Consider the following 27,680-nt stretch of genomic DNA (forward strand, 5'->3'; position numbering starts at 1 on the left):
AGGCATAAGCTAAGCGGCGTCGTTTCTCAGCGCGATGGCGCCGCAAAAAAAGGGCAACGACGCCGACGGGCGAATGTCGCGAACATGACTGATTTGGTGCGAAGAAAATGTCCGCGGGAAGCGGGATGCGTTCGCGCGTTCACGGTCCAAGCTACAAACTCTGCCTATCGCGTTCCACGAGCTGAGCTCGTCGCAACGCAACCGTGTGCCGTGCACGCCACGAAGCAGGACCGAAGTTGTCGCACCATTGCCGAAGTGACCCGCGAACAGGACGCCGCTCGCCAAGCACAACCACAAGACAGCCACCGACCCTCAAATCATGCTCCGTTCGCTACAGATTTCGCTGCACATTTCACTTTCATGTTTTACTGATTCCTATGACAGAGAAATCAACCACAGTTTTAGGGGCGAAGCTCCTGAAGCCATGGGTCTGTCCATCCCTTGTGTCTCGTGGTACGTGGCCACCGCATGCTTTCGGAGATGTCGCAAAGTGGGCCGCGTTGCACGCGCAAGAACCGGCTGCAACCGGCAGCGCAAACTCGGCACCGGGAGCGCGAGCTTGTCTGTGTTCGCCAACGGAGGCGCGAGCGCACGTGCACTGTGAGGGGGAGATCACGCAAGAGATCACGCCACGAACGCAGGCAGTCGTTCTCGGAGATCGAACGAGACGCAAGGACCTTTGCTCGTTTCCTCTCGTCTTGTTCGGGCACAAGTTCGCCCTAAATAAAAGTTCTTTCTTTACCGTTGTGTCCCATCCTACGTGACAAATTGTGGTGGAGGTGCGGAGTACGCACACAGTCTTACGTCTTTCTTAATGATGTAATGGGCGAACTTTCACGGGAGAGTTACGGTTACCGATGATCTCCCCCTCTCGAGCTTCGCCCCACTTATCATCATTCATTCCGTGGATATGGCGTGATTTTTTTTCGCTTGTCGCTGTCGCCCACACAATCTGTTGTACCTAGTGAGTTACGTTTTTCCCGTCGCTTGTCGCTGTCGCTGCATGTGGCCACCATTTCATCTCGAGAAACTACCCACTAATGCGAGCATATGCGCTAAGTGCTACTCACGTTGTTATTTAGACACATCTGTGATAGCCATTGAATGCCAGAAAGTGACATGCCGAAAAAAAAAAAAAAAGCACGCTGAAAACACTTCTGAGCCGAAAAGTCTAATCGGTAGCCTTTGGACTAGCCACTTGCTGCCAATCCGATTCACCGGGTACCCACAATTCTCTTGGAGGCGTGCAATTGCAGCGGCAGTTTCCACTCTAGGTAATATTGAGTAATATATTGAGAGTTTTACGACCCAGGGGATTAGAGTAGGCGCCGCAATGTGGCGTTATGCTCGCGTGCGATTCCTGTATCAATCGCTCTGTTGCGGGAGACGATCTGCTGGATCCTAGGCATAAACTGTTTAGCTGTAAAACACGTCTTTTAGCGCTAGCATAGCGGTATAGAACACAGCTCGTTCCGGGAAGTCTGTGACGTGCTCTGTAAAGTCCATAAAAATGTGTAGTGGCGGAAGCTTCATCCACTATCAGTGCGACTATGATCATCACCACTGCATCCGACAATCATCATCAGCGGGGCCTGGCCAGGTCAGCATTGTCACATGAGATCGAACACGGCTGAACGCCTGGGCGGTCGCATGTCTACGCCGCTCTTCAAGTTCCGGCTGGCCTAACGCACACTCAATAAATGCAGGAGTGCCGGAGCGCATAACCGAGTCCACGGCTCCCTTTCCTACAAATGGAAGGAAAATAGAAAACAAACATGCCAGCTTTATTTATTTCTAAGCAAACAACACAATGACCGTATAACTAAGCCTAAGAGAGCTACTACTGTGGGGAGTATGTGTTGCCGAAAAATAACTTTAAAGAAGCGGTGTTGTATGCCCCTCTTCTATCATCCTCATCTACCAGTGCTGTTAAACGGGGAACCTTAAAGACCTCGTGGGCTTTGAGGAGTTCTCGGGTGGTTGCGCTATTCAAGATATCAACTTCAGGCAGTCAAATTATCATGCTCGGTAAATGTTTCTTCTACATGCTTATAGATGGATCACTATTCATGTCAAAGTTCCGGGTACGAGACTGTGTAACCTGCTGATTACTGGGAGAGTAGTGCTGTTTTTAAAACGGTGCGTAAAGGCGTCGAGGGCGAAATAGCGTAAATCTGTGAGGAAATGTCGTATGGTGGCAGTGAGCCTAGTTGGCCGGCACTGGTCATTGGGAATATCGGATGCTAAGTAGAAATTCCTGATTAGCTCAATCAGAAAGTGCATTATCGTTAATTTTTATATATTTTCTGCACCTTTATGTGTTATAGGGAGTATATGTGTCCAGTTGCGACATTGTCCGCCCCAGTAACATAAAATAGTAAAGCAACAGCAAGAAATTTCTATTGATTGGTTTAGCACGTTTTATTAACAGCGAAACTGTTTAAAAGATCGTAATTTTTACTGTGAGCAGTTAAAATACCAAGAAAATTCGAGTTTAAAAAACGAAGAAAATGCCGAGCGCTCGTGTGCGCGTACCTCGCGACGACCGCCCATCGTCCCCGGCGCACTTTTTCAATCCAAGCATACCCAATTCGGGAATATTATCAAGATGGCGGTGACCAGCAGGCAGTTAAAAAAACCGCGAAAATTCCGAGCGCTCGTGTGTGCGTGCCTCGCGGAAACCTCCCAGTGTCCCAGGCGCACGTTCGTCAAGCCAAGCATACCCACTTAGGGAGATTGTCCAATGTTGACGAAAAATGACGCCCACCTCCCCTCGCGGGAACCCTGGTGTGATGCGACGCTGAGGGGGGTTCAAGCGCAAGCGGAGAGCAACTTTCGACCGAAAGGCCGCCGGAGAGCGGCATACCGGTTATATGCGCAGCGCGCCCGAAGGAGATGAGACAGCGCAGAGAGAGAGTACTGCAAATGCGCAGCACCGCGCGCAGCGCCGCCCACCGGCGGAGTGAGAGCGCGCTGGGCCGCACGCCCGCAGATGTTGAGAGAGTGTGTTCGCTCTCACCTGGGCACGCGCCGGCGCCAGTGCGTCTGCCGCGGCTATGACGCAATACAATCCAACACAATCCACGTTAATCCAATCCAATCCAATCCAAAACCAATCAAATCCAATCCAAGCCAAGCCAAGCCAAGCCAATCGAATCCAATCCAATGCCCCTCGCGAGAGAGTGTTCGCTATCGGAAAGGAGAGGGGGAGAGTGGAAAGGCTGCGGACAACGGACGCACGCAGGAAGGACAGGGCCGCCGACAAGAGATGCTCTCAGAGTCGCATCTAAAAAACGCAACTCCAGCATTTGCCGTAATTGTGGTTACACTTGCTCGGAACGAGGAAGACTCCAAGGTTCACTGTGATTGTGGTACACTTCCTTGGAATAAGAAAGACAATTCATAGCGTACGTCCCTCCAAGGGTGTGTGTACAGATTATCAGTTCCAAAAAAATGAAGAAAGCTTGAACTTTTACGCCTGAGCTTCGCAATCGCTGCGCCCCCTGCCACCGCTATTCGGTGGCACTTACGGGAGGAGCGCTGCGTGGCTGATAGGGGCTCATGCAGTGTTTTGGTTCTCTTCCGCTTCTTTTTGCCTTTCCGCGCTCTAAACAACATGTTAAAGGGATGTTTGTAGGCAAATAGTACGTTTAAGTCACTTCAAAAGACGGCTGCGCCTTGGTAGAGTACTCGAACGCTAACAAGACCTAACAGGGGACGCGGTTCTGCACGTTCTTGGCTGCTCTTGTGGGCGTCGGCGACGGCAGCAGCTTATTATGACCGTCACCTAAAAATACGTCAGGCACAGGTGAATTATATTTTACAGTGAATTCTGCAGTGAGAGCTTGGTTTCGTTTTGCAGTGCCAAAAACGAATACGGCGTTGTTTCGAATACATACGCCGTAGAAAAATGTACGTTTTGGGGATGGTATTGCAAAATACCTGACAATAACTTGTGCCTCTTATGAGAATATAAGCCACGCGAAAATGATAAGTGTATTCCAAGGCTGTCATTCGTTAAATAAGTGCCCATTCACGCCTAATAGCAAGGACCAAGGAAAGTTAATGAAACCACGGAAAAATTAATGGTTTTTCAAATCCGAAAGGAACAGAGCAGCTGGTGCGGGAATGAAAAAGACAGTTTCCGAAATGCTAAAGACGTTTGTCCAAACTTGAGCATCTCACCAGACCAACTAGATGCGAAATGCACTGATATTTCGCAAGGCATGGCGGGGGGGGGGGGGGGGGGGGGGCGATACTTAACTACAGCTATTTACAAACGCGGCGCGAAATCAACGAATGAAAGTTTTAGTAATCCCACGCACGAAGTGAGCGTTCACTTTCCTTTTGCTTTTGGACTTCAACAAACAGCTAATCACTCGGCAGGCGCATTTTTTAAAGTATACAGTAAGTACATATACCGTAAGTTCAGAAACGATAAACGGTGTCGTAAGAAGAGTGTGGTATCTGGTAGGGCACTCTAATTTCACTTGGTGGTAGATTCTGCAGGCGCCATATGCCATATGGCGATGTTTCGAAGAAGCGTTTAGTCGCGGACGTAAATTACTTACTCTCCGCGCTGCTCGCAGAAGACCTTGCGACAAGACGGCCGAGTTTTACATTTTTTGTCGTGTACTGATTCCCGCGTAGAATATTGCGTTATCTATCGTACTTATTTCGTAGAATATGCATGAAATTTATGCCACATTGGCTTGTACAAGCTAGCGATCGATATCTGAGGTGTAAGGCGTAACTGGCGTAATCAGGTATGAGTGCTCCGCTAGATTATGTACGCATACAAAACCTATTTGCATCGTAGTGCATAACCGTAGCATGACCATGTAAAGGAACACTGCTTACGGGGATACTGTTAGTAAATTTCAGGGCAGCGGCATTACAATCAGCTCCCCTCAAATGCCGGTTTCGCGTCGCCGGCCTGTGACACACGCCTGGCGCTTATACAGCCTAATGTACCGCACTAAGATTGCGTCAGAAGCGTTTGCACCCTCGTAAATTCGCCACATACGCGAACAGAGTGACTTCTCCATATAAATATGTATTTCAAACGCATACAAATGGTAAATCTCAGTCATGAACCTGTCGAAAAAGCAGCGGTGACAGTGGTGGGCAGTCTGCAGAGCCTCCCGCGACTTTCTAAACGGGCCGCTAGGGGGATTTCAGTGCCGCCACTACAGGCAGCGCTCGAGGCGTATAGGAACAATGGTGAAGTAAAGGTCGTTGCGCCAGCGAATAAGAAGCAAATTGGCTGCAATCGGGGACTTAAACCGTCGTGATGGTCCTGAAATTTGTGTACAGATTGGCTACCTTCACCTCTTACGCATGTGTGACTTTCCTTTATTTTTTTGTTTGCGAACTAAAGCACTGAACCTCCATGATTTTGCGTTTCAAGGTATTTCAACATTGTGGGAGATTTGATTGATTTGGAAGAAGTTCTTAATCGAGAATTTGATGTCAATTCTCTGAGTCAAGTGCCATCCTGCTCAGCCCTCGTCAAAGTCGTCGGAAAATCAAAAGACCTTTTTATCAGTCACGCCACCTGGTCTTTGTACCGGTCAATGCTCCGAATTAAGAAGAAGTACTCTCTTCCGTGGCACTACCGGCCATCATGGACTGGACAGCGTGAGTTTTTTTCGTGTGTTATATTTCGACTTGCACAACATCCGACTTATAACTTGCTGTTGCGAGTCCCGTGTAGGACGCGGTTAGCCAGGCTTGAAAGTTATGTTTGCAAAGCGACTAGCCTATAATCATTTATGTCAGGTGAAGTGAAGGGACAGTAACTACAATTAGAGCTATGACGGAGCAAGTCAGGAAAAGAAAAATGCCTTTATTTCAATAGCACTGTGGCAGATAATATACATCATGCCATTACAACGAGCGTAGTCAATCACCTTGAACTAATGGTTGTACTCATAATCATCTTAAACCAACGCCTAAAAAACATAAAACAAAGTGAAGATAGACGCAGGGCCAGTGCTGTATCCTTCCTTTCGTCTGTTTTTTTTTCTGCGCTGGTTTGAGATACGAACACGAACCAACTCGCCCAACTGGCCTTAATTTTATTCTTCTGGCCAGATTTTGCACAATGAAACAAGAAATAATGCTACTCCCTTTGCTCGTGAAGCTTTAGGTTGAGGCCCTCTTTTTGGTTGATTCCAGGAATGGTCATCCCTGGACACACTATAACCATGACCTCTTATCCAGGATGCTTGGACTCGTGGGACCACTTCATGTTTACTTCTGCTGGTTTGGTTAGGACAATTAACAATTGGGGGTGATTGGCGCCTGGAATTAAATATTGCCACTTCATATCTTTTAGTATTACGGGATTTTTTTATCGCCTCTAAGTGGGAACCGCAGCAGGCAGCATTCGAGACTCGGGTATTGTATGGAATTTATATCGCGATCCACCTCCTCACACCAACGTCCCTTTCTTATATCTTAGCGTCGGACTAGAAATGAATGTAGGGCACGTGCAGAAATCCCTAAACGTAATTAACCTGAGAGTTAAATCTGTTTCATCAAAGCTTATTAGCGTCAAATTTCAGCATGAATGAATGGTCAGTTTCGCCACAACAATTCAATCATATTTATGATAGTGTGGCGTAACATTTTGCACAGCTGTAGAGCTACCAGTATTTGTAACAGAAGCTACGTTACCATTCGATGCGGCCCAACAGTGATGCAAAAGGATGCCATATTGATTTTGCAGCGTTCGGAAAAAATTCGGTGAGCTTGGAGATATGAGATTTCTTCTAACTTTTGAAAAGAAAAAAAAAAGAATCATTATTTGATTTGTACTTGCTCTGAATGAAAAGTTCCATATGTAGTACTAAATGTGTGCTCTCTAACATGCACAGGTTATCTTCGATACAACGATTCCTAACAACAACAGCGCCCTCTGGTTACAAGTGCGGCCTGACAACGCGCCCCTCACTTGGGTGCGATCAAATACCGCAAATCGCCTCGCTGCAAGCGCTCCGGAGTGGAGGGATGTTTTTTCCACATTTAACAGTGACACGTGAGTCCCGAATTTGCCTAGGCAGGTCGATTGCGCACACATTCCACGTTTGTGGAGTTGGCGATCTTCATTTCCTTAAATAGGCAATAAAACTGCGTCATGAGTCTATTTGCCCGCGATTAATATTTCAATTTTTGTAAGAAGGCGAAAGCCTTAAGTGACTCATTCAGCGAAAAGCATTGTTGTTGCTGTTGTCCGCTCAAACAAATGGCTACCGCAGTAAACGTAAATAACTAAAAATCTATGCGGAATCCGGAGGAATGTGAACCCGGGTTTGGACTGTAGCAGCTCACTGCTCTACCAGATGTGCTATGTCCGCTCGTCTGCAGTGTGGCACAAAATTTGTGGTTGTTGCTGTTATTTTCTTCGTCGCACATACGTATTTTGAGTACTGGCCGGTAAACTGGAGCTTTTAGGGGCAATATCCCCGCTTCAAATAGTAACAAAACTGGGAATTTGAAGCGTAAAAATTTTGGGGCAGGCCAAGTTTTGCAGTAAATCGATGACTTGAGGGGAAAAGCATAGAACTTAACCTAGAATTTCCCGTAATCCCGGTCTCGGGAGAGATGAAAACCTTTTGATCGAAGTAAATGATGTGGCGGCAAACACGCGTCTCCACGAAGTGAATCACGGCGAGTGGTCGAAGCACTGCGGGAATCGTTATTACCGTAAATCATTCGTGGCGTTGCCCACTCGAGCATGTAAAGGAGTGACAACGCGTGTGTATAGTATCGAATCCAATCCAATCCGATACAATTCAATTTATTCCAATACAATTCAATTTAATTCAATCCAATCCAATCCAATGCTCCTCGCGCATGCGCAACACTGTGTACACGGACACCAAGGGACAGGCCACGGACAAAGCGAGGTCCTAGGGTGCTTCGCCCCTAAAATTAAAGCAGTTCCCCTCAGGGCCGTAACGTGAAAGCTGTCGCAAGTGCAGAGCAGTGATTCGCCATAGGGGCTTTGGCGCTGTTTACCGATGATGATGATGATTGCTATTGGTTTCCCCTTTGAAGAGGGGTGATGACATGTCATCTTACCAAAAAGGACTAATATAACCATGTTTTACACTCTTGGTTTAATACTAGCGCTGCATAGGGCAGGCACTAAAGCTTATTAGGCATGAAATACTTTTTTCCCCTGTTACACGTGGTAACTGTCCTAGGCAATATTCCCCTCTCTGCTTTTCGTCCACCAGCATTCTAATCTTCTTTCCTTCCCCTCGACAGCCTTGAAGTTAACTTCCTCTGTGATACCCTTAAATTTTAGGGCTTCTGGAAGTCCAATATTCCCTTCATGTAGATTTGGATGGATACCCTCACATTCTAACACTATGTGCCGCATAGTTTCTGTTTTTTTTCCGCAGACCACGCATACCCCATCATTTTGTGAACACTTCCCCACAAAATTCTTAGTTCGCAGGCAACCTGCTCTAGCCTCAAAAAGCAAAGCACTGCCCTGGAAATTATCGTAGAAATTTTCCTTTCTGATGTTTAATTTATCAGCCCTGTACATCACTAACGACGTTTTAGCTTCCATTTTTTCCCTCCATTGATCGTTTCAATCTGCCTTGCCTCTTTTTTGGTTACCTTGGCTGTTTTGGATTCTCCACTGTTCTTTCCGTATTTCATCGTTAGCCTTCTAGTTTTTCTTAACCACTGCGTGTCCACGCTTTTCAAGTATAGATATCTAAAAACCTTAGCTGCCCACGTTCGTTGATCCATTGCCCTCAACCTCATCTTTGCTGCCACCCCCCACGCTCTTACACACTCTATCTCCCTCCTGTGTTGATGAATTGAACAGAGGTTTGTTAAATACAATTCCATTTCCCTGCCTTAACAGTGCTCACGCGACTTCTCCTAGTACAGCTCGCATCCTTTTCTTCATCTTTTGTTTCTTGTTCCGCCTTGAACGCCACGATCGGTAGTTTTGTTCTTTTAGCTCTTGTTTTCATCTCGCACGTGCTGCCCTGCGGTGCCATATTGAACGACTCGAATTTTTTTTCTTCCGCGGCCACTTTTTTCGCTTACTATTCTAAAAAGCAACCCAACGAGCATTCCTAACTTAACGAACATGGGGTCTACCTGTTAAGTGCATATGTACTGCTTCAATATACCTGAAGTTCTCTTTGCGCTAAATAATGGGAACATGTATTACTAGTGCAAGCGGTTCCAGGAGTTTCGAACGGTTCTGCGTATACAAACCTCTTGTTCAAACATCCTCTTAACGTTTGCCCGGAAGGCTGAATCGATGCACTAGCGGGTCTTTTCGACACCTCCGATTGGGGGAGTGACACCATGGGACTCTGTTTGGGTGCAGTACACCACGTGACGGCGGTGGCTAGATACCATGACCGCGGGCGAGCTACGAGGACAGGCCGGGCCCCTAAAGTGCTCTGCGGGTAAACTCGTAGAATATTAGATGCGAAGCATCTCATGCTCGGGGCTGTGTCCCTCCTTCCCTCATTGTCATTGTCGTTGTCCGCCGTCTGCACTATACTGCGCATACGCGTCTCTTCAGCTCCTTCAGAGTTTGGGCTGACATCAGCGCAAGCCACTATAAAAAGAAATAGTTAGGCGGCGCCCGGTTTCTATCCCACGACTCTCTGGCCGCAACGGGAGGTACGTGGTGCTCTTCCCACTGCGCTACAAACCGAGACGGGAGCATGTGCTACGAACGCGCCTTATGTCCTTCACTCATTCAAACTACGTCTAGAACCTACTGATACAACGAAGGCTCGCGAAGCTGAACGTCAACGGAAACGACGAACTGAAAACTAATGGGAACTTCAGTCGACCTCATGGCTGCTTCGCATACTACTCAGGGTTCCCCTGCGGGAAGATGGTGTAATATTTTTTTGCCAAAAGAGAACGAAAGGAAAGCGAGATAAGCTATGCGAATGCGCTGTTGCAGCATTGCAGTTGTTGCACTAGGCTCCCGGCTTCGAAGCACGCCAGGGTATTTAAATGCCCCGAGGAAAATTTCGACTTACTTCGGCTGGACGACATTTGTATGTTCCACTCCAGGGATTTCCCATTAACGTGTGTGTAGACATTCATTCCCAGCGAACGAAACGCTCTAATTGGGGCGTAGCGCAGACGGGCTAATCCTGGACAACAAGGCGACCAGGACGCTTCATGGTGGGCTGCCAATTTCTGTAGAAGGACCCCTAGAGTCTCAATGGAGGAGGAGAGAAGAGGGTGGTGGTGAAGGGAGAGAGATTGTAAATATTTTTATTTATCGAATAGGAGAAAAACAGTTTGGAGCAATTAATATTTCTTCTCAGAACTTACACTGGGAAGTCAAATAATTTACTTATATACATTATTAAATTTTTTGTTTATTTAACATCTTTGACGAAAATCATGGCTCAGCTATTTACGTCGGTGATTCTATGTGAAGTGCTTAAGCCAACCTTCAAGAAATAAATATTTAATATTTTTTCTCAGAAATTAGACTGGGAAGTCGAACTGTTTACTTTGATATCTTGTTAATTTTTTATTTGTTTAGCTCCTGTGACGAAAATCTTGGCCCAGCTATTTACGTCGGTGACTCTATGTGAAGTGCTTGAACAAACCTTGCATTTTCCTTTCACCCAGGGATCATATTTGCGACGTGCACAGCAACCCTGGACATTCTAGGGTGTCGGAACTGATTGAATATACTGATTGAAAAAGCCTTAAAACTTAAGCCTTAAACGCACTTTGTGAGATTCAGCAAATAGGTGGTTCAAAAAAGTTCCAGTTGCACGAGCCGGGAAGCGGGATTCCGGGATCGCGATCCGGCAAAGGGAAACAGCAGTGCGGGTGGGTCTGAGGAGGCCTCTGTGAAAGGGCTACGCAGCGCACGCTCTGAAAGGTTGATGACTAGCGAGTGGAACGAGCTTGGGAGGGTGCTTCCCAGGGTGCAGGTCAAAAGGTGACGGGTGCGACCGCAAAGTTTAAGAGAAAGTTCGTGTCCAGATCTGCAGAAGGCTCCTGAAATGACGAGCAGGCAGAAAGAGGTTCAGAGGTCGCTGCCCAGGAGGCTGGTCAGGTGGTGACAGACACGGCCAGAAAGTTAAACTGAAATTCCGACTAGGCTTTCTCGCCTTCACATTTTTGGGAATGTCTGAGCACCCCTAAATTTTTTCCCTGATTCCGGGGTACAAAAAATGGCTCCAATGAATTGTTTTTTCAGTGGCATGGAAAGCCGCGGGATTGTTGGCCATGTCCGAAATAGCAACGCAGACGATAAAAATAAGTCCTAGATATTTTAAGACGAACACGCTTTACAAAGGAAATAATCCTGCCGGCGCGTACTTTTGTGCAGGTACAATAACCAGTGGTTGATAGTGGACCACAAGCTTTTTACTCCTGGGCAGCCCATCCGGAACGGAACCCTTTGGATTCTTGAACAAATGCCGTGAGAAGAAAATCTCTATTGCTAAGAATTTTGCTGTGCCGAATTTCTGGAGGTTTTCATTGTTTGTTCGTTTTTTTCAAACTTCTTTTCCTTCAAACTTTCCACAGAGGCATGATCAGGGCTGAAGACGTTAGTCAGATGCTGAGTGACAACGAGTACTGGGCCGGCTACAACACCGCGTAAGTATAGGCCCACACGATTAAACGTATACAACCCTATATAATAGCGTAACCTATGAATTTTGCGTGCCGTTTAACAACAAGTTCTTTTAATTATCCCGAGGCTTGCCAATGGCATCGTTTCTGCTGTACGATTTTTTAAAAATTTCTACTGGATAACCAGCAGTTATGGAAAGTTCGCAATAAGACGCAGGGGCGGCGGCAAGGCCTTAAGAATAGCTCGAAGTTGAGCTTCTCTGTGCAAAATTAAAGACAGCAATAAGCAATGTAAAAATAAGACAAACAATACGGAGTAGTCAAGTGTGGGTATTTAAAATGATGCGTATTTACCTTTTGTATTTAACTTCCCCATCGGAGTTTTCTGTGTTCACTGAACCCCGGGAACTTAGGGGGCAGCGAGATATAACCTTGCTCCATGAATTATGACATTGAATGAAGCGGAAACAAATTAGGTAATTAAAGCCGCACTCCTTTCTGGCTCCGTGGGTTTCTCGTTTTGTAAGCCGCACAATGAAAGTGAATACGATGAAACGTGCGAATATTTTCCCTTGGTGTAGACTAGGATCATTTGGCTCATTTGCTATTTAGGGAATTTTTAAATTGGTGCACGAATTTTTCAGCTAAAATTCCCGCTCTCCGTGAGAGCTAGCTACTTACAGTGCAAGGAAGATTAGCGAATACTCACAAGATTTCTGAGCAAACTCCGGAAAGCACGTATCCGGTATCTCAGAAATAATGCATGTTTTACCTGATCACGCTTCTTATCAGTTTACAATGAGAATGAGATAGTTTATTTTGCTATTCAGACAGGACAAAATGTCTTGCCTGGCAAAGGCACGCAGGGCTGAGTGTCAGAGCCTGGGAGTCATAGAAACCAAATGCACTGAGAAAATACACAGCAAAACAAGAGTAAATAAGATAACAACAAATTCGGGCAATGGAGGGAAACATAAAGCCGTAATCCTAACTAATAGATATTTTTTCTGCAGCGGATAAGTTTCTCTACCGCGAGCAGCAGAACTTTAAACAACATGCCTACAAGCGGAAACTGGGTAATTCATTGAACAAGTGCGGGAGTTTAGAAAGTGTGCGTGGGTACGTTATTGTAAACAAAAGTGACCACTGCTGCAAACAAATGGTGCGTCGCCCTACCGAAAGGAAGCATTGCATTTGAAACCCTTGTGGGCAAAAAGGCGTGTTATATTCCCAAATTTGTTTGTTTTAAGTTATAACCAAGACATTTTCGAGATCTCTGGCCAGCCTGCTTATGTGGAGAAGTATGGTGACTACTACACGTTCGAGCGTAGTCCTCGAGCACGAATATTCCGAAGGGACCAGGGAAATGTAACCGACATCAAGTCGCTGATGCGGCTTATGAGGTATGTGGGGTATTAATTTATTCTGATATTTAAAAAAAAAATGCTAGAAGACGGCACCATTCTGTATCATATTATTTTAAAAACTGTCGTTTTTTGTTGTCTCATGCACTGCAAAATTCAACGTCCGTGTAGAAAAGGTGGCTCAGAGAGGTTACCAAACAAAACAGTATTTGAAAACAGGACGAGCTTGCGGCCATGCATGATTGGTATCTATACATAACAGATTTTATTTCTCTATTTATGCGTATACATAGATTAATCCTTGTGCAGGTGTTTCGGAACGGGAGAAACTTTGGCGGTTGCAGCTTTTTTTCCACACATGTAAAAACGCTGGAGCGCTAAGAAAGTAAGAGAAAGCTTAGCCGTCAAAGCTCAGCCGTCAAAGCTTACAACCAAGACAAAGCCGTCAAAAAGCTCAGCCGTCAAAGCTTACAACCAAGACAATAGAATCACCGGTGTTGTCTTGTGAGCTATTTTAAAACGTTAGGAAGACGTTTTGGTTTGTTGAGACTTTCAGATCGCCAATTAGGTGAAACCTAAATAAAATAAATGATATGATGGTTGAAATTTGGCCAATATAATAATAACCATGGGTAACTCTCCGGGTCACCATTGAAAATCGCCTATTGTTATTATCGAGTCATTACTCCGATGACGTACTTAGCTTGTTTGAGGATGGGAGGGGCACAATAAGGTCTTACTTTCTGGAAAACCGGCAGGCCCACTAACAACACTCCAGTATGGGGCATAAGCCTTCTTCAACCCCGTTCTATGCCTTTTCTGGGCTAATTCCCCTAACATTAGAAATAAACGTTTAAAGAGGCTTTCCTGTGGAATGGTCTTGCAAACAGAGCGTCTCAGAGAAGTCGGCAAGTCGTGTAGGCTCATGTTGATGTGTTTTCTTTCATAAGTGAATAAAAAAATGGTTGCGAGTTAGCTCAGCTAACCTTGAATATGCAAAGCAAAAGATCGGCTTAGTCTGGTTGAGTGTTGGTTTCACTTCGTTAACCTTTGATGTAACTGTACTGCCGAACACGGGTCAAAGCCGTACGGTCCCGTGCAACGCTCATAGAAGGAGGCCCCGCCTCGCTTTCGTTCTCGGCGAACGCGGCGCAAGATGAGTCACATAGCCCGAGACGACCCAGCGGCGCATGCGTGGTAGTTCTGGTTTGGTCGGCTGCCGATCAGCTCAGCGGCCGCCACATGAGCAGAACGACTGAAAACAAGGCTTTGTGCACAGCGCCGACAGCGGGCCAGGCAAATCACGCGATGCGCTTCGAGGGGTGTGTCGCCGGGGGTGCTACTCCGGTCAAAATGTTAACTTGGGCATCCTCCGCGAAACCGCTGGACGAAAGAAGTAAAGCTTGGCTTTAAAATGACGTCGCTTTTGTTTGGGGGACGCTAATGTATTACTGATTGAACCAACCAGAGTCCGAATAAACAGTTCAGAAGATCTTTTCCTGCCGAGCAGTTTGCAAGCGGCCGACGACTTATCTTTCAGGTACAACGACTACGAAAACGACCCACTCTCCCGATGCAACGGCACGCCATCCCAGAACCCAGTATACGCCATCGCTGCACGCTACGACCTGCTGGACCCAGAGGGAGATTACGGGATTCCGGATATTTACTATCGGCCTGTCGGTGCCATAGACGTGAAAGTGAGCATGCAGCATTTCATAGATTGTGTCTGGCTGCACTACAACCGGGAGTTTAAAATGGATTCTTTTTATAGTAACCGAGCTGGTTCTGGGATATAATGCGTTTGCGACAGCAACGCGGCGGCGACAAATAGGTGTTCAGAGGGCGCTGAACGTTAATCTGGGTAAGTTCGGACACTTGGAGGGACGTGGGATAGCGGAAAGCCGGCGGAGATCAGTATATGGCCGTGGATAGCACGCATGCAGTGGGAAATGTCTGGCGTACTCGACACCAAGGACCATTCGCTAAGATGCACAGCCAGTTAAACAATGAACACGCTGTCCAGGTGGCGTTTAGGTAGGGCATCGCGACGGGAAGCATAAGATCCCAGGTAATATTCTGGGCCATCAAACCTGTGATTCTTATCCGCTTGAATGCAAAACCATACGTTTCCGCCAGACTTTAGGTTGTAATAAAGAATACCTGGTGACCCGTATCTAATCTCTCGCAATCCGCTGCCGTCCGCGAAGTCACACCTTTTAGCGAAAGCGTAACTTGAAAACTCTGAACTGGGAGTTCAATTTGATGTTTTCCTTGTAGTGCCAGCAATCGCTAACGCTCACAACCGGAGTTTTTATGCAGTTCAGTTGCGTAAATGTCCAGCAGCGTTTATCACTGCTAGTCAACGTTTATCACTGCTAGTTTTTCATAACATACAGCACTGCATTGTGAACTCAAAGCTTAAATATTTCGTAGCCTCGTCGTCACAATTGCAGTCACATTCTGCCCCATGTTCACGTCAAATCATTCTGATAATTTGTTGGAGAATGCTCTTCTGCGATTCACATCCAAACTGCTAAGAGGAAGAGTTGAAACTGACCATTTGGTTGTTGTTCGGTTCCTGCAGTTGGCCAATGCGAGGTTGGCGACATCTATGGAATTCATTGCAGTCAACGGACCCACCAACGATCAGCAGCCTGTATTCAAGTGGAGCACCAGTGGCTTCAATGATAGCCACCTAGGCCAACCAGACACTTTTAATTTTGGACCAATTCATGGCTGGGGAGCATGCCCCAACTTATCGTGGAGATGAAATGCCTTTCCTTTTTCAACGAACGGTGCAGTTGAACGGATTCAGTTTTACCGGCGTATAATATGGCGCGTTGAGCCTTTCGAAGCCAGTATACATATACGTATTTACATTGTATAGGCGAAACCAGAAATATTTGCAGAAGAATAGTTTGACTCATTAAAAGTGCTTCTGATTTTATGACTTCAGAACAATGTCTCAGGTCGACAACTTTGCATTAGACAAATGCGCACGGGCATTCACGTGCGCACATGAGGGCAAGATACGTCGGTGTACAGAGACCTGTATTGCGTCTTTCGTATTCTTGAAGAACTTGTTAATGATAATAAAGAGGCGGCTCACATGAACATGGGGGAACAGGCCTAGCTCGTTCTTCGGGCTCGGGGTCATCCCCAGGAATCCGGTGACCAGATGTGTGACTCCTTTTCTTCGTCGCCTTCCGCGACCTTCTGGTCACGTCGAACCCGCGAGATCAAACCACGAGCACACTCGACTTAACGCGGCGCAGACGCCGAGGCACGCTAGGCTCGGGATTTCTTTGGATCCAGCTGTTTCGGGGAGCCTCGTCCTCGATTGCTGCTCGCCACTCGTGTTCGTGCCGAAGACACCCGGTCGCACAGCTTCGTCGCTGTCTGCCATGGACGAGCTACGCCGCCGCCATGACTTTATGAGACAAGCCATCACAAGGGGCGTTGCTGCAAATGAATCACCGCTACAGGATCCAAAAGCGCCGACCGTGCAGATCCTGTTGCACCTGCGCGCCGTCAACAGCAAGTACGAGGAAACGAAGGCCCTTGACGAGCGCGTCCAGGAGAGCATCTATTTAGACGAGTTAGAGGTAGTCTTCTTCAGGAGCTATGAGTTCGACGAAAAGGTCACCTTGATCCGCACGCAGGTCTACTTCGCCAGACCCTTCGTAGTTCCTTCCATAGTTGGTGCTTAGAGTACCGGAGCGCCAAGCCCTGATTTCCTCATCATCAGGCACGGCAATACCATGGCGCTTCCCGGTGACAGCAAGATAACCGTGGAGGCCGACAAGTGGCGAACGGGCACGGTGCGTGTGAACCGTGCGCCTGCGACCTGACAGCTGGCGAGGAATCTAATCACACGGAGCAACTACCGCATCTCGCGACGATTCCCTCGATGGACCACACTATACCTAGCAACCCGCCTAGCGATGACTGCGTCGTCCTCGCAGACGCCCAAGAAACCAACCTCTCAAAGGACCCGGTGAAGACCATGTGCAAGGACGCGGCTGACTCGTACCCGCCAAACCTGAGTTTCTTCGGCGGTTCGGACGTCGCTGACATTAGTGGAGGTTTTGTGCTAAAGTTCCGCGTGGGTGACTGTCGCCACGTCGCGAGAGGGAACGATTCACACTTGCACGCCGGTAGCCGTTCTGCTCTCGGCACTGGCTTCTTTGCTGGCGTTGGCCCTTCCAGGATTCTCGCTTCCAACTAGTTTATCAGAACCACCAAGTGAACCTCTTTGCGTAGGGCTATGAATGCCAACCAGGCGGCTTCAATGTCCGCGCTCGACGGCCCCTAGAAATGGTCCTGGAAGCTCCCCTATCGGCTGCTGCGATCGTCGTCCCGGAGGCACTGAGGCGCAGCTCACCATCCTGATCCCCGTTGCAGCTCACGACAAGAAGTGACCACAGGTTATCAGCTACCGCCCATGGTAACCTTCGCTGGCTACGCACGTGCATGCAAGGTGCACGCGACGGAGCTCGTTAATCGAAGACTCTGCACAAAGCAGGGACTATTTCCATATGATCCCGGCGGCTAGGGCAGGGCACGAGGCGACCAGGGAGGCGACTGACATACCCAGCATTATCATTATGCCGGCGACGACTAGGATGCACTGCTTACAAACCATCACCACTACACCATCACACAGACCAACTTGTTTCATAAGGCTAGCGAAGAAAAGTCCTCAGCCGTGAAGGAAGCTGGCCGCACCAAGTTGAACAAGATGATGGTGAGTGGCCTTCTCGTGTGGCTCCTAGTGCTGAGGATGGCTAGGCAGCGGTGCATTATCCGTGGCTCGCTGGACTCCATCGATTTGCTATAGATGAGCAAGCTGAACAGCTTCGTGGTGATCCTCACAATTCTGCCGATCCGGACATTGCGCGAACGCCTTCATTTTAAAGAACTCAGCCCTGCATTCTGATTAAAATTGTGTCTCGCTTCCTGAACTTGGACATCCTGAACTGTTTCGGCGAACTAGGGGATTTTAAGTGCAGAGCATTTTTTGCGCACGCCTTGTCGTCGTTGCTCGTTGGCCGTCACGGAGTCCAGCGACTGACTTGTCGTTCAGCTTTACAAGTGCATTTTTTTCTATGACTGCTGCCCTGTCGTCCCCGTGTTCCCCCTTAACGCCGTAGTGCTGCTCCCGACCACCCGTTTTTCTACACGACATTACCGCATTTGCTGCGATCGCCTACCGCTTACTAGTTGCTTCTTCGTTCTGGACGTTTGAATCTTCGTGCGGGAAGGAGTGTGTTAATGATAATAAAGATGCGGCTCGCACGGGCGTGGGGACAAGCTCCTAGCTCGCTCCTCGCGCTCGGGGCAGTGGCTAGGGTTCAGCCCGAGGAATCGGGTGACCGGCTGTGTGGCTCCTTTTAAATGCAGAGCATTTCAGTAACTCACGATGTCACCCGCGTTGACGTCCGTCGTAGTGCGCACCGTCATTGTCCGCACCCCTCCCCCTACACTATATAAACAAAAATACTATCCGGCGCCTGGTTTCGATCCCTCGACCCTGCGAGCGGAACGCAATGTACATGGTGCTCTACCCACTGCGCCACAAAGCCGACACAGAATGGGAGGCTACGAACGCGCCTTATATCCTTGACTCATTCAAACTACGTCAAGAAGCTGCTGATACAACGCATTCACTACCACCAACTCGCCAAACACTAAACGTTAACGCAATACGCCCACCCCCTATGCGACGCATTTACTCGAGTCCCCCTCGCGGGGAGATGGGTCCAATTTTTTTTCTTCGTCGCTTTCCGCAACAGAACCTACACCTTGAGCAAGACGGAGGCTATACAAGTGTGTAAAACAAAAAAAAATAGACAATCACGATGCAGTGAGCCTAAAGATAACGTCATCTGCAGAGGCTTGAAGTCCAAAATTTATCGGTGAGCAGAGGTAATACATAACAAAAACGTGGAGCAATATGCTGAAAATTCTATGCGTATCATCGTTCATTAGATTCGCAATGTCTCGCACAAAAAGGAAATGTCAAACGCTCTAAAGTTTACTGAAGCAATAGTTCAAACGCACTAAGTCTTAAATTGAAATTATTTCTAGCTAGTAGAATGACGCTATCTCTGCGTAAACCATTCAATTGTCCCTGTCACTTCACTTATTCGCATGTGGTCGTAACACGGCAAACAACATTTCGAGAAAACGCGGAACGCTATCCATTAAAATTAACGTTACTGAAGTAAACTTGGGAACCGTTGCATGAAACCTCCAACCTAGTACACTCGGCATGTCGAATGCTCACACTTCCATGTCCACAATCCCCGTAAAGCATAATGCGACCACGGTCCTTTCTCTGCATTTTTCACGCCGTTTCTCGTTTAGCTAAAAGGATCTGGTAGCAAGGCATTGTGCAGTATTTTTAACTTGTCAATATCGCCGACCTCCTGTGGTTGCTTTGATCAAAAAATGCCGTCGCTCCCTTAAACGGCGGAGTATAGGTAGATATACATATACGTATGTAGGAGAGGAGCGATTGTCTTATGTATCAATGTCGCTCAAAACGTCATGTGCATTTACAAGCGCAAAGTCTCCATTATATTAACGTCAAACGACATTATCTCAGAACACAGATTAGACGTTGTCATTTAAGGTAACTAAAAAAGAAAAACCGTCAGCGGTGGCTCAGTGGATAGCGAGTGAGAACTAGTCGGCTCGTTCGACCACTGACCTCATGATTGAAAGGTGTCCTTGAATGACGCCTGCGTCGACACGAACGATGGAAACGCCCAAGAAAGGTCCGGAGCAAATTAAAGCATGCAAGCCGTGTATAAGAGGTGACTAATGATTAACAAAGTTAGCAAAACTTACTGCTCAGCGAATTGGTACAAGCTGAATAAAAAGAAAACGTAGCGCTAACAAGACGTGGACTAAGCAAACAAGAAACAACAGATACAGGTGCCAACTTCTAACTGTTTATTCAAAGGAAGCCGTGCCAATTTATACATGACTTATCAACAACAGCAACAACAACAATAAAGTAACCAACCAAGGTATAATTAAACTAACAAGTGTAAAATGGTGGTGACAATGGCTCGTATGCACAGGTACAACATTGCTGATGTTATAACGTCCAATTGCGCCTGCCTGAAAAGAAAATAAGGGCAGACGTAACGTATTAGGCGCAAACCAAATCTCAAAGAGGGGAGGAACGCTGCACTTGCTAAACGATATGACTACGGGCTATCTTTTAAGAATGGCATTTCTTTGTAACTTAATGCTACTGATGGCGTGCTGGCGCACCTCTCGCCTGCTCGTTTGATAAAAACCGCCTCGATTATAAAAACCTGCTCTCCTTTGATGGTCGTCTTATGCAGGAGAGGTCTGCTAAAAAACGGAAACTTGGGCCAACTCCGAAAGGGTGTCACCAAGGCTACTGTTGCGATTCAGCGCTACCCTACCCTGCGAGCGCGTGCTGCAAGTTTGAAGTATTGCGGGACAGCATCCGATACCTGGCGGTAAAGCCGCAATCATCGAAGAAGCTACCACACACAGTAGCGTTTCCGTCGTGCGAGTCCTTGTTGCATTGACTCAGCCCACGGCAGTTACAAAATACAAAATTGTTCTGCGTGTTGTAGCTTCAAACGCCCAGCGGACTCCTCCCGCCGACATTTCCTCTTCCCCATCTAGCACGCTCAACGAAGCGCCGCTACCAACGGCTCTCAAGAGCCCAGGAAAGAACACGGGAAAAGAGGAAAAAAAGCACATAGGTGCGTCTGTGCTTTCTTTTGGTTGTGTGCAAACAAACTGCGAAAGCGGCGAAACCATTGCTGCTTCTGTGTATAAATCCAATGCTTTTTGTGGCCGATGCCCGACCGCGTCGGGCTCCTGTCAGGAGCGCCGCTCCGCTCGAGTCATTCTGTAACTCCGCCTGTAAGGTTATTGTTTTTGTATCGTCGCAGTTCACCTGTCGCCATGCAGTAAAACCAGTCAAATTTGCTCTCGGATTGGTCGTCAACGCCAAGGCAGCAAATTTTGCTGGCCGCTTGTCCACCACAATACCACTACATGACAGAGGTGACGAAGTCCGGTTCGGGGATGCCTTAGCCAATGTACTACGAAGATTAGTTTTGACGTTTTGTTTGCCGGAAGACGCATAGGCCATAGTACCCACTAGGAGGGATTTTATCAGCGAGGTTCTTGGCAAAACGAAATTAATACGTATCTGCAGCGCAGCCTCAGCAATCTTGTCCTACAGGACCCTTTGTTTGTGGGCAGCTCCACTGAACTAGTGCAAGCTCTAACGGAAGGTGAGTTGGCGTGTGCAAAAACATCTTTACTGATTCAATGCAAGCAGTTCGAGACCTCCGAAAGGTACTCCATCAAGTGCCCATGTCCCAAACCGTCCACGCGAAGGGTGCGACCCTTAGCTCCAGAGTGAAGATTACTTGGGCCCAGAGGACGTCGACCCCTGGACAGCAACACGCGAATGCGGTGACTCGTATTGGCCCCGAGGATATACCGTGGCGCCACCTACGAATGACGCCACTTGTTGGACGCCGGGTCGGGTTGTCGTCTGCTACAACCAAATTGCTTTGTGTGTGCGGCCACGTGTTTTTTTGTGTGTGTGTGTGTGTCTGTGGCCACCCCCCCCCCCCCCGCGCTCCTTGTGTATTTGATGCAAATTACCCAAAAAAGTTGTATGCAACCCGAATAATCCGGGCGAGCAATCAGCGACTCGTTTTTTCCCGGCGACACCGCCGCGCCCCACAGCTCGTACGCAGCTAGCTAACGCCAAGGACGATGCAACTGATTCCGAGAAAAGTACACTGTAAATTCATTATGAAATACTTGCGACGTGACATGTACGAGACTGTGTGTGCAAGGAAACACCTTGTAACAGCGACGGAAGCGCGTCGCTCACTTGTGATCTCACCGCGCCTACTGCTCGCCTTGCCTGGTAAATGAATGACTACGTGTGAACCGTGATGGATTGCTTCGCCGCGCATGCTTAAAAGTACTGCTACGATGCGCAGTTTGGCTTAAGCAGTGCCTATTACCCCTACAATGTTTTTCATAGTTATTCCCGGATTTTATTAACGATCACTGCCGTAGCCTTTACTCTGCACGGCTGATATGTTTACTTTCCGCGACAACTTGTCCGCAATGTATAAATGGTACACGAACGCGAGTTTTCAACGCCTGCGAGCGGGTTTGGACATAGCTATATTTAGTTTTCGTTAGGACTTCGGCGTGGGAATGTATAATTGTAACGTGGGCACTTTTATGTTTACAGTGAACCTGCCTTCCTCTAGCATCAACGAAACTAACGATTGCTCACAGAAGGCGAGGCTGTGTACGAGGCGAAACACGTCGGTAATGAATTAGGGTAATTGAGAGTTTTAAAATAGGACAACCGAGCGTTGGGGGCCCCTCAAAGTGATAGGGGAACCCAAACGCAACACGCGCGCGCGCGACGAACGGGTCTTCTCTAGCCGCTCGCCCCCGGCTTCGGATGCACGTAATCGAATTCTGGGAACTTTAGGCTTAACGTCGCGGCAGGTACTTCTTCGCCGCTATCGTTACAGTTGTGAATGAGAGTCCCTAATACAACTTTTCACTTCACTGTCACCCTCTTTCGTGTATGTGTAACTTTGTATCCGCGTCTGTTTAAGCGATCGATGATCAAGAACCTGCCAAGGCCTCGGCCGATGCTTGCGCGCGGGCGCATATCCTTCGGCCGCTCGCCGCACCGCGCGTGAACGGACCGGCGGTGCCGGGACCGACCTTCGGGGACGGTCGGCGTAGATCGCGGCAGATATTTGAGCATCGCTTTGAAAACCACAGCTGATGACACTACCTAGCACAATTTTTCACCACTCTAACATCCACATTCACCGCTGTCGAATTACGTTTCCACAACTAGCGTGATTTTAAAAAGCGGCGAGAAGTTGTTGCTGCGGCGACCTGCGTCGGTTCGAGCTGCTCCGTCGGCCGTGCGGGCCGGCACGGTGGTGTGCGCGCGGAGCGTTTCTGCGAGCAGTAAACGCTTCGTGATTGCTTGCTTTACACATTTGTTGCAAACAAGGGAAATGTAGAAACTTAGCTTGGCAATCATCGTAGTCTACATTGTTGATCGGGGAAACGAGCCGCAGTTTATGCTTCGGTCGCACACGTACGCCACCACGCTCAAGTTGTTTGCGGAGAATGTACCACAGTTGATACGGTTATAAAATCCCCATGACGTCAAACTGCGCTTGACGCAATGAGAGTTAACTTCAAACGACGGAAATTAACGCGAAAATACTTTTAGAATGCGCGTCTTAAGCGAAGTGTCACGCGCTGCAAGCCAACTGTGCAGCAAGGTAGGAACGGTGATCCTACAAGTGACGTCAAAACGATCGCAGCGCCATCCTCTCCAGTGGTGGGCCTCGCGGCCAATACCTCCCACGACACATCCACTGCCCTTATTTCCAGTCGACGCAATGTCGAAGTTAGTCGCCGACAAAGAAGACCTACGGCGCTTCACACGCGCACTTATTCCTCCGTGTGGATCAAACCTCCTTGGTGGGCTCACCCGCCGTGAGGAGGTGGCGCTACGATGGATTCGTGTTGGGACTGCTCTTACACCAGCTGTTACCCACACCTGGCCCCTTGATCGACGGGCTCCATTTGGCCGGAAATGTCCATTTTGCACCACGTCGGCATCGAGCGCAGATATTCACCATCTTCTGTGGACTTGCCGTGACCTCCAACGTCCCCGACAGCAAGTAATAAATAGTGTGGGACTCAACCCAGACCGACCGCCCGACTACAGACGCTGGCTCTTTGGGCTGGCGTTTGGGCTGGCTCTTTGGGCTGGCTCCCCGGAGCCTTTTAGAATTTCTGAGTGAAAGTTCCTGTTTACATACATTTAGACACACTCGCCCCCACCGTTTTATGCTGCAGAGCAAACTTTCGCAAAAAAAAAATGCTGGTCTTCTAATTGATGTACAAGTTTTTTTTTTGTTCTGTTCCCCAACAAAGCTTGCTTACACCTTTGCGTGAAACTATAGAAGTATCGGGGGAAGTAGAGATCCAGAACAATGCTGGCATTATATACTGAGCAGGTTTTAATGATTTTTGGAAGTTTAAATGAAGTCCACCATCATGTGTTTTAATGATTCCTTCTACGCCCAGAAAGATGACATTTGCATTGGCTCTTCCGTGGCGCCAGTTTTGTGGTACATATATCTTGCATTCATTGACAAGCGCATTAACACAAAAGTTGGTATTTCTTAAGTCATCAGGATCTTTAGGTATGTGGACGACTACCTTGTGCTTTCAGATTTTACTGGTTCTAGCCTTCACGTTGATGGGGCCATAGGTGGGCAGGCTCACTCGTGAGTGCACCTACACACACCCCACTCAACACTCACGAGTGAGTGTTTTGTGAGCTTCACCATCATTTCGGCCTGGTGAGTGAGAGTGCGAGTGCGTGCGAGCGTCACTCGCGGTGAGCCCCGATCACCACTCACGGCGAGCCACTCTCAGCACTCGCGAGTGCGAGCGCCATTCCAGGTGAGTTCCGCTCAGCACTCACGAGTGCGAGGTGCACTCATTCTGAGCCCCGCTCAAGACTCGTAAATGGCGAGGGCACTCGCGCTTCTTCGCGATGTGCGGGGCTTACCGCGGTGAGCACCACTCGCTGTTGTCATTCGTCGCAGGAGCCGCTCGCTGTGGTACTTGCTGCTGGCGATATTCACTCGTACGCTCAGCCACTAGTTAATGGAGCTATTCCCATTAGCTTCGGCAATATGTCCCTACTGCCCTCCTGTTATGGAGCACCGTGGAATCAACTCTCCGGTAACGTGTTCATTTAGGATGTCTGACGCCATAATTCACTGATACTCTTCACTGTCATGACTCATTCAGGGGCTAGAATTGGAATTTGTGTCGGTAACGTCGTGGCAACAGAGTGAATGCACATTGTTACCGTTGAGCGGTGCGACGGAAGCATTAGGAAGCACCGCGGTATAGTGTCGTCGTTCTTTCTGTACATAATTGGCCGGCTTGCTGCTGCTATCAATATATGGCTTGTATTCAATAGCGAGGCATGCATGCAGGCAACCATGTGAATGCGCCGTCACTGGTTACGTCGGGCTCCGCGAAATGGCGGTACTTGTCCGTGTCCGTGCTAAGCGTATGATATGCGTTGGACATTCCAAGCTCTAGACCGCCGAACGCAAATTAATGGTTCGACTGAAATGTGAGTGCGATAAATAACAACTCTGTTGGCAACACCGTTTAGAATCGGATTTAAACAGAATAGACGATGCACACCGGTGTTATTTTTGTTCTTCGGCGTGCGGCCGCAGTGGCATACGCCGCGCCATGTTTGTGGCGCTTCGGCCATGTCCGCGGCCATTTCAGAGTTGCCAAATGAAGAAATTGACAGATAAACTTTTCAATGAATACCGGCTATAGGCAGTCCTGAAGCAAAAAATGTGAGTGCCCATAGTCGTTTGAAAAGGCGTCGCAGATTTTCACGGCTTCGCGTATCAGGGTGGCCAAACCGTTCGGATGGGTGAATTGCGTGTTGTGGAAGAAGTAGCCCATTTTCGAGGCCTTGGCGTCTTAAACGTATCTGTATTTGTCATTACTTGTTACGGTGGTGCTCTGTTATGATACTTCGCTTTCACGCGGACCCGGCGTCACACATACTTCTACGGCAGTTACGGTGCTTGCCTTGAGGCATGTGATTTGCTGCTGTCCCTGTTTGACACACCCGAAAACTCCAATGCTGCTGTCTTATTGCGAAATTCACCAAAATTTTTAAATTGCGTTATGTTGCATGGATGTTGCATTGATTCATATACGACGATGTGCGTACCTTACGCAACGTGCAGCAAACGAAGTAGCTCGCCTTCACAAGGGCCTGACATAGTATTTGTCATTATTACTCGCCGACTACACCCCTCGTTTAGTTCCCTGTCTCCCGCTGAAGCTTGCGTATCCGTTCGTGCAAATTCACAAGAATCGTACGTTATGTCTGACTCCTCATTCGCTTTACAAAATCGCAGATTTCGAATCGTTACTGTTGTGTACAGTTTGTGAAATATATATTTCATATCTCCAGATTGCGAAAGGTACAATACGGGCTGTTCGCGCTGCTATGTTGTCATCGACGGTCAATTACCTATACGCTTGTGAATTTGCCTGTCCATTTTGAAATTGGGACCTGGGCTCCTGCATTATGCTGTTTTATTCTGTCAGTGCACGGTCGTCAACTATAGTTATGACGCCTAAATTACTTTCGCTGCTTTATTTTCGTATTTCGTACTGGGTCTCAGCCGTCACTAGTGTTCCTGTCCTGCCTGCTTTTCTGGTCGATGAAGTGTGAAATCGAGTCAGTGGTTGATTGTCGGTAACCTGGTGATGCAGCCATGTCAGCCTGGTTGCAGGGCGATCCGGTGTAGCAGGTAGGAAACAACCCATGTAAGTAGCTAAAGCCGCTTCTTCAGCAACAAGAGTACGTTTGTGCGTATACGGGCTGAGCGACGCCGTTCAACCAGTTCGGAAAGCGTGTTCAGCTGAACCCCAGCGTGGACATGGGTATCGGTGGGGTTCTAAGTGATGGTGCGCATTGCGGCTGTGTTAATAGACTCACGTTGGACCCACTCCGTCTGAGTCATGTACTGGAATTGGGCCTGATAAGCCAGTCGAGTGCTGAAGTATACTGACCTCACCAAGAGACGATCCATCTCGGAGGAGGAGCCACCATTGTTCTACAAAATGCCTCGAAACAGGTCAAGCTTGTAACCTGCTTTTTGTCGGGAAGAGCGAAGTCACATTGCAGCTAACCCAGGTGCAGAAATATCCACCCCTACCACGCTATAAGATGGGGCAGTGCGCACGGGTTGGCCGGAGAGTTGGAGTTTGAAGGGAGGAATAGCCAGGTTGCGGCGGCGCCAAGCGCTGCCTACAGGCACAATGGCTGTTTTTCTCCGCTGAAAGTGTCAGTCCAGCGTACTGACACCATTTCTGCGTGTCTGTCAAGGCTTGTTCTATGCACATGCTTTGCCGATGCATGCCTGGGTGGATGGTCCATACCATTATATCATCCGCGTGGACGAGGAAATGCAGGTCTGGTATAAAGCCCAGAGGCCAGGCAAACGGAAGCATCATGATATTAAAAAGAAGGGCCGAAATAACCGACGCCTGACGTATTTCACGAACTAGTGTGAAGTGGTTATAGCTTTCCCTACCAAATCGTACTGGAAAAGATCTTGTAGCACGAAAAGTCTGGATGAAAGAGCACAACTTGTCTGGGAGAAAAAGGCCTGGGAAAGTTTCAGCATAGCCCCGTGCCTGACGTTATCGTAGGCTTTGTAGATGTCCATGGCAAGGAATGTCCGCACGTTATGTGAACGACCGCCTAGTAACACGATTGACGACAAATGGCGAAGCCCATCCTCTGTACCCAGACGAGGTTTAAACCCATTCTGGGACGGGTGTAGCATAGGAAGGTAACCAAACACCATTGAAGGCGGGCTGGCAGCATGCACTCTAAGAGCTTGCAAAGCGCGGACATAAGGCGATTGGAGTGCAAACTCGAAAGATGGTCGGGTGGCTTCTCTGGCTTCGGAATAGGCACAATATCAGCGCGAAGCCACGATTCTGGTATTCGGGCAGAGAGCCAAACTTCGTTGATGTAGTCGACGAGATGGCTAAGCACTGGTT

General features: G+C 48.1%; 1 protein-coding gene across 2 annotated transcripts in view; it reads left to right on the top strand.

The window, feature by feature from the left end:
* LOC144147415 (putative phospholipase B-like 2) overlaps positions 1-15,922 on the top strand; it is a 45,070-nt gene extending 29,148 nt beyond the window's left edge. For both annotated transcript variants that reach the window (XM_077679544.1, XM_077679545.1), the window contains exons 5-12: positions 5,411-5,640; positions 6,181-6,272; positions 6,882-7,042; positions 11,360-11,452; positions 11,560-11,631; positions 12,858-13,010; positions 14,512-14,671; positions 15,559-15,922. In XM_077679544.1, coding sequence (XP_077535670.1) covers positions 5,411-5,640; positions 6,181-6,272; positions 6,882-7,042; positions 11,360-11,452; positions 11,560-11,631; positions 12,858-13,010; positions 14,512-14,671; positions 15,559-15,744 — 1,147 coding nt within the window. In that variant the 3' untranslated portion in view covers positions 15,745-15,922. The remainder of the gene's footprint in view (positions 1-5,410; positions 5,641-6,180; positions 6,273-6,881; positions 7,043-11,359; positions 11,453-11,559; positions 11,632-12,857; positions 13,011-14,511; positions 14,672-15,558) is intronic.
* Positions 15,923-27,680: the final 11,758 nt, after the last annotated feature.

The sequence above is a fragment of the Haemaphysalis longicornis genome, unplaced genomic scaffold (genome assembly GCF_048455015.1).
Source record: "Haemaphysalis longicornis isolate Haplotype H1 unplaced genomic scaffold, Haemaphysalis longicornis Haplotype H1 scaffold_7, whole genome shotgun sequence".
NCBI classification, from domain to species: domain Eukaryota; kingdom Metazoa; phylum Arthropoda; class Arachnida; order Ixodida; family Ixodidae; genus Haemaphysalis; species Haemaphysalis longicornis.